At 56.5% G+C, this 7,550-nt stretch overlaps 1 protein-coding gene across 4 annotated transcripts in view; it reads right to left on the reverse strand.

Moving 5' to 3' along the window:
* Positions 1–5,210, reverse strand: part of NCKIPSD (NCK interacting protein with SH3 domain) — a 57,236-nt gene extending 52,026 nt beyond the window's left edge. Inside the window, exons 1-2 of one of the 4 annotated variants that reach the window (XM_041466423.1) lie at positions 4,860–4,994; positions 2,643–3,026 (exon numbers count right to left, since the gene is read on the reverse strand). Coding sequence is in view for 3 of the 4 variants with exons in the window: in XM_041466378.1 (XP_041322312.1) it covers positions 136–333 (198 nt within the window). In the remaining variant the exon portion in view is untranslated. Of the gene's footprint in view, positions 1–135; positions 346–516; positions 728–2,642; positions 3,027–4,859 lie in introns of those variants that run through there. The other 3 variants (XM_041466405.1, XM_041466387.1, XM_041466378.1) reach the window with 3 other exon arrangements.
* Between the last annotated feature and the right edge of the window lie 2,340 nt (positions 5,211–7,550).

Consider the following 7,550-nt stretch of genomic DNA (forward strand, 5'->3'; position numbering starts at 1 on the left):
GCCCGGTGCCGTCCGCTGTGCCGGCGGGGGGCGCTAGCGGCTCGCGCAGCGTCCCTGAGGCGACGGCACTGACGGTGGCACTTGCACCCGGGAGCGACCGCGGCACCGACCGCGGCACCGACCCCCAGAACTGACCCACGGGACTAAGCCACGGGACAGACCCCCGGACCTCGGGCCCTGCCCTCGGGACTGACCCCCGGCACCGACTCCCGAGGGCCCGTTGGCAGGATCCACTAGCACAGGCCCTTCCCCGGCACCGGCCCGTTTGTGTCCCTCCCCAGTCACACAGTTGCCGGGGCCACTGCCGGCTCTGCGGTCGCTGCTCCCGCCCATCGCCCTCCCGCGCCTGGCCCCTCTGTCCCCCACCATGGCCCGGCTGGCCGCAGACACATCGCTTCCCCCCTAAATCCGCCCGTCCCGGCGGGTGTCCCCGAACAGGCCCTCCTCTCGGAATGCCCTATTGGAGCACCCGGTACCACTGAGTCCTCGCAGTCCTTGTGTGTCTGCCAGCCCCACCTGGGTGCCACGAGGGCTTCCCCCGGCGAGCTCCCTGGGCCGGTCCCGCTCCTCACCACTCCCCCAGCATGGGATCGGGGCACGACCAGGGCTGGCTCTGACCCGCAGCAGACACAATAACCTGGCAGGTGGCCATGGGACACAGCCCGTCAGGCCTGGAGCTCTCCATGAAGACACAGCAGCCCCCAGCCCCATTCATCACCTTGCCCCATTCCAGGAGAGCAACCCTATGGGACACTACCCCAAGTAGCCCAAGACCCCTGCAAGCTGCCCCACCTCCCCAAGGCATCAACCGCTTCCCTTGATCCCTGCTGCCCAGAGATCTGAGCCTTCTTACTGTCCCGGTGGAGGGGGTGGCAGCCCTGCAGGGCATGGTGCCCCCTCCCTCTTCCCCAGACAGGGCTTTCTCCATGCTGCCCTAGGAACAAGAAAAATTTTCCACCTGACAAAGCCAGCACAGACAGCCTAGGAGCAGGGTGGGCAGGGACTGGTTACTGCACTCCAGTGGAACTAGTATATACTCCTGCAGCCAAGCCCACCACAAAGACACCCCTCACCCACCCTGCCCAACCATGCCGGGATGCAAGAATGCAGAGATGGAACAGTCCACAGATCCCCGCTCACAGTTACAGGGGGATTTAACCCATCCAGAAACCATTCACAGCCCACTCCAACCAGTGGTAATACAATAAAAACCAGGCTTGCAGCAGCCACAACTCCCTGCCTGCTCCCAGCACAGCCCACCCAGACCCTCACTTTTCCCAGCACTGGCAGTGAGATAATTAATTCTGATCCTGGTTACGCAGGGATGGAGGATGGAGTGGGAGTGAGCAGTTGCCTAGACTCCCCCACTGCAGTGGGTACTGGGAATCACTGCGGTGAGCTGAAGTTGGGCACACTCAGGCTGAAAAAACAGCGGGGTGCTTTAACTGAGAACTGTGAGATGTAATCAGGGCTGAATCCTTCAGGAGCCCTTCAGGTCTGGACTTCCTGCCTGGTCACGGTCCCTTCCAGATGCCCAGCAGGGAACAGCGTGATGGTGGGCAAGAGCTGGGCACCGAGGGATTGTCACTGCCGGAGAGAAAATGCTCCTGTTTGTGGAGTCATCCATATCCCACGGGAACTGGATTCTCTCCTTGCCTGTCCCCCGCCCGGTTTGGCTGCAGTGTTCACCCTGCCGCTGTGTCCCCACTCCAGGTGAGCCCTGGCCATTCCCTGGCACAAGCCCAGCTGTTTGTGCCAGAATAACGGCGCTTTGTTTCCACGAAGTCGGCAGCACAGGCTGTGCTGGCAGGCAGGGGCAGCTGAGGGGGATGCAGGCACCCACCATCCACCTCCCACGTGCACAGCAGCACCCCAGTCTCCTCCTGCGCACAGCACAGCATCCCAGCTCTCCCAGACAGCGGCTGGGAAGGATTTCCTCTGTAAAGGTCCCCTTCTTCTGCATCTGGGTAGAATGCAGAGCCCAGGACAAATTCCTGCTGCTGAGAAATCAGCTCTGAATTGCAGGTGCCAGGTGATTTATATTGGACAGGGAGGGGCCACAAACAAGGATCCTGCTGCGTCACTTGCAGGTGACTTTTAAAGCTGAACTTGAGACCTCAGGAAAATAATATTTGCATCCCTTGCCCTCAGAGCCTTGGGGGACTGGGATCACTGTAAACCATGACGGGCTCAGTATGTGTGTGGCAGCCCCCACACTCCTGTTTTCCTCCAGAGCTGTGGAGGGGAAGTGTTGCACAACAGCACTCATATGATTGGAACACAAACTTGCCAGCTCCACATACACTTATATAATTCTGCACCGTCTGCTCGTCAACACGTTGCAAAACAGCAGTGGGATCAATCGCTCTACTTTTAGGTATACAAATATTATTGCACTCCCACCAGCCCTCTCTGGGTGAAAAGTCGTAGGGATGTGAGGTGTTGTGAGGACCCCAGGCCCACAGCTCTGGGGACAGTGTCTTCAGTGTGTCCTGTGGGGGCTGGGGGTGTCCAAGGCCAGGATGGCCAGGCATGTCCTTATTTCCCAGTGTCCTGATGGCACTACCTCCTGGAAAACCTCACTAAAAGGCTGTAGATAGGACCCTCCAATTGCATACATCAGTATCGCTTCCAGATCTCACCTCTCCAACTACATCGACTCCCTTACGGGAGAAGCCCCCAAACCTGTGCTCCCTGCCAGCAAGCTGGGAAGGGTGCTCCGCTGGGCAGGAGCAAGCCCTGCTCCCGACTCTTGCAAGGAACACAGTGCTCGGTGCTGAGCCGAAAACACCCGCGAGGCGCTGCTCTTTTCACGGCCGCTTCCCCGTGGAGCACATGTGGAGAAGCCGAAGCTGCCGGGGCAGTGGGCGGCTCTGGGACCGCTCTGTTCCGCCTGCCTGCCGGGCCGAGGTGCCCGCAGGGCTCCTTGCGCAACGCGTCCTGCACAAAGCCGGGGCTGGCTGGGGCCCAGACCCCTCCTGCGGCCGGAGGAAGGAGCAGCCAGTGCCTGCCAACAGCTGCGCTTCCTAGAAACGAAGAAGACAGAAGGTCGGGAGAGTTGAGGGATGGTGGAGGGGGGGCCGGGGGATGCTGCGGGAAGGATTGAGGGGCAGGTTACGGGGGGAGCAGCACACAGCCTAGCCTGCCCTGTAGCTTCTCTTCAGGAAAACAAGCTCTTTGGCTTCATACAACAGCTCCCTGTTCTTTGTTAAACTCTGCTCACATCCAGACCTGATGAGCCCCTTGGCAGCCCACGCACTCGGTGGGCCGGCACTGCTCCTTCCCAGCTCTCCCTGCCGGGGTTGCTCTGCAGGCTCCAATGCCATGCTGCAGAAAACAGTGGCTCAGGACAGTGCCACTTCCTCTGCCACCAACCCAATAGCCAGACAGAAGGCATTGGGAGGCTGAGGGAAGTAGGGCACAGGGTTAAGGTGCTTGGCAGCGAGAACACAACTCCCTGGGCTCCCCAGGCTGTTCTTGCAGCTGCATAGCTGCTGGGTGAAGGACACTTCTGACTTCACTTCTGTCTCCAAGCAGGCCAATGCTGCCTTGCCCAACACCACCCTGCTCATGTCCATTTCTTGTTGCATGTGGGAAAGCTGCAAAACATGATGTTGCCTGGGGTACAGCAATGGATCCTGTCTCTGTGGGCTGCAGGAGCTCCTCTGCTTCTCTTTCAAGCAGAAATTGAAAAGACTCCACACGGGGCCAATGCAGCCTGTCACAACTGAGCTGGTGGGGACACTGCTATGGTGCAAACCCAAGAAAGAGAAGACAGAGCCCATCACCTCACCTGGAGCTGGCAGCCCAGCATGGCAGGCAGCAGCCTCCACCATGTGAGGCTGTTTCCAAGGGTTACCCTTTGCTGCCCATGTGGTTTGTGGGGCAGGAGGGACAGGGACCATGGCCCTGTCTTTCCATGAGGAGAAGCCCTGGGCTGGTGGCTGGTGCAGCAGGCCCTGTTGAGCAGGTGAGGGGTGCTGGGATGGGGATCCCCACTAATGGAACACAGTGCCTAGCTGGTGGGGGCTGTCTCCCAGGCTTGCTCTGCTTTCATTCAGGTATCTGAGTTACAAGCTTTGAACAAAGGCCAGGCAACAGAGGGCTGGGGGAGGCCCTTTAGCCAACCCTCATTTCCATACCACTGAAGGAAGGGGGCTTTGCTCCTAGATAGGGGCACAAGCCATTCATTCCCTGTCCCCTCTGCCCTGCCCTACATGACTCCAAGGCTTAGGCACATTGGAGATGGCCACAGAGCCATGCAGGACCCTCACCCTGTGCCAAGGATGGAAGACAGTGGCCCCCAGCCCCACTACAGCATCACCAGTTTTGTTAGCCTCCAGTTAAACAAACTTAAGCACACCACCATTAGAAACAGGGAAGGCACAGCTGCTGGGCCACACACAGAACCCACTGTCTCCAGCAATGGGTGCCCCAGAGCCATAAGGGCACAGCCCCACAGCCCTTAAACACAGCACATAAGCCCTCTGCCCCTGTGTGCTGAGAACCACCGTGTCCCCAGTGGCTCAGGTCAGCCCTTTGCAGGCTCAGGGCCACAGAGTGAACCATTCTTCCCTGGGCAGGGAGCACAGCAACTTCGAGCTGCTGCCCTGTGAGATGTCACTGCCTGGCAACAAGGAAATACTTTGTTCTCGCTCCATAAAAGGCATTTGTGTGTCCCTCCCCACTGGCACAGGCCCAGCTCAGGGGAAGAAGTCCAGCAGCTACTCAAGAGGCAGCAGCACAGGATGGGGAGAGTGCAGGGACAAAGGTGCTTTCTCCTCCAGCAAGGCCAGGGGATGTCCCCTGCCTCTTCTTGCTTCTGCCCTGCCCAATCCCAGTGCCAGGAGGCTACTTACCCAAAGATCCTGGCAGGTCCACAGAGCACCACTCACCCCCCACCTCAGTTGCCAGTGCCCTGCCAGCAAAGCAGAGCTCAATTCACTGGAGAAACCAGTGCCAGCTGCAGGAATGTGTTTCATCTCTAGCCAGCTGATGCATGGCAATTCCCATCAGCCACCCCAGTTTTGGGCTAGAAGTGACCTATTTATGTAAGGCAAGCTCTCCACAAGCCTGGGCCTGGTGCAGCATCCTCCAGGGGCAGCCATAGGAAAGCAGGAGCAGGTACCTAGGGGTCTGGACCTAGCTAGGCTGGACCACATGCTGTCTCTCACCCAGCCCCTGCAAAGCCACCGGTGCAAGGTCAGACCCAGCACACTGCAGCCCCCCTGGTCAATAGTCAGGCTGGGGCAGGGCTGGCAGGAAAAGGTGGGTCTTCTCCAAGCATCAGGAAGCACACAGGGAGGAGACCAGACACAGGGGAGCCTTGAGGAACAGGGACGTGCACTCCGCATTGTCCTCCACAGAACAGAGGCTGCAGAAATTCCAGAATGGGGGCTCCCTGCCAGGGCACAGGCTGTTCCAGCTCCTGTCCCCTGTCCCAGCAGCAGGGCTGCTCTGTGGAGGCGTCTCTCCCATGGTGCAGGGCTCCCCAGGACACATGAGGGAACCAGCCCAGCTGCCCCTTCCCCAGCGCTCTTGCTGGCACAACCAGCATAGAGGGAAGCTCACAGTCCAGGGATGACCAGAGCTGTGGGGAGCCATGCTCAGAGCAGGCACACAAATAAAAAAAGCCCTTGAGTCTATTCCCAAGCGCAACTGCTGCTCTCCCATTATTCCACCACTGTCCTTTGCCATGGTCCAACAGGCAGGTGACCACAAACAGCCACCCCAACCCCTGCTCATCTCATTTCTGTCTTCCAAGCACAGCACAGGGCTGGTAGCCATTGACAGCGATTGTGGGAACCCCATTCCCACCCCAGCATGCTGGCAGTTACACAATTGCCTTTCTACAAATAAGGAATTGCTCTGAGGAATGTGTGCACGGAAGGAAAAGAAACCTGCTCTTGAAGTTTACAAGATAGTATCCGATTTAGAGGTACTTGCACAGGGGTTGCCCCTTTTTTAACCTTCAAGGATGTGGCACAAGAAAGGGATTTTTCCTCCTGATGTTTTGCTGTTGCATAACTCAAAGTAACTAATGAAAAAGGTCTTCTCTGTTCCTGCTCCCTCCCTCCCAGCTGCTGCAGCCCAGGAAGCTCCCAACCACCTTGTTGCTGTGGAGCCCTGGCACAGCATCTCTTAATCCTCAGAAAATATTGACAAAAGGATTTCAGCAGTGCTGGCCTGAGCCCACAGGTCCCTCCACCTTCCTGCAACAGCACCAATTGCCCCTGAGGGTTCGCTGTTATTCTGCATGGACCCCCCAGTGCTCCAGGTCTGGCTGCTGACACCATACAGCTGAAACTGTGTCCAGCTGAGCTTACCCTGCTGGCAGTGCTTCTGCAGCTCTCTGCCTGTACCCAGGGCCGCGTCTGCAGCTTGTTCTGGAGGCAGCTTGCATCACAGCAAATGCGATTGTTCTCAGCGGATTTTATGAATTCCCTCCAGAGTTCCTACGTAACACAAGTACATTAGGGGACTTTATCCCTGCTAATTTCAGATGACAAAGTCAAACCATGTATCAGATGAATCTGCACAGGGAGGCTTATTCATAAGTAGCAGCAGTGATGGGGACTACAGTTCCTGCCAAGAGACTCGTCATTAGCTCATTAGCAGAGGACATCACATCCTAAACTGGAGAACTGAAAAGGAAACATCACCTTGCAGCCACTGCCCCTCACCTTGTGCTGGGTGCATCTTGGGAACAACAGGCAGGAGTGCTGCTCACCAATGCTAAAGGCATTTTGCAGTTGAGATGCCAAGAATAAGTAGCCCCATCCTCCCCTCTCGCCCAAGGGTTTTGCAGCCAGTGGCTCACAGGGCTCTGTCAGCTGCACTCACCACTGGAGTCTCACCCAGAAGCAACATGCAGCCTGTTCATGCTGGACAAGCCCATCTCCAGGGACAACAGCCCATGTACTGGCATAAAATACAGAGGTGACTGTGAGATCTAAAAATACCTGTTTAAAACCCACATCAGTTGGTGCCGGAACACTGTAGAACACAAACGCAAACAAAAACCAAACAATAAAAGCCCACCCACAAACTCATGTACAAGCAAAGGTTAAAAGCTTCTTTAAAAAGTACAAAGGAGCACAGGAGAGCCATCAGATAGACTTTGATCAGGAAAACTTGATAGCAGCTGCTGGGGAATATGAAACTGAAGCTACAGGGCTACAGCCAGCTGAAGAGGGTGACTTTCCACAAGCAGATCTGCAGCGTTCCTGTCACATCCCACCTCTGCTCTCCTAAGCAAGCCTACAGGCAAAGTATGGGCCAGGGAGATGATTCACCTGATTCTTCTGCACAAACTGACTACTTCATTCTAATTATCTGTAACAAGAACTTTCCCACTCCTACCTCAGCACTTCCACACCCATTTTTCTCTTGCACTATCATGATGACGTACAAACCTATCAAGGGGAGAAGTCCTGTATCTAAAAATGCTTAGATAAATACTTTTAGCTTATGCTTAGATAAATTACAGAACTGTTGGTTTAGTTACTCTCTATTATTTCAGTTACTCAGTATCCTCTCACCTTCTGATG

Source organism: Pyrgilauda ruficollis, unplaced genomic scaffold (genome assembly GCF_017590135.1).
Source record: "Pyrgilauda ruficollis isolate IOZ18807 unplaced genomic scaffold, ASM1759013v1 scaffold10, whole genome shotgun sequence".
In the NCBI taxonomy this organism is placed as follows: Eukaryota; Metazoa; Chordata; class Aves; order Passeriformes; family Passeridae; genus Pyrgilauda; species Pyrgilauda ruficollis.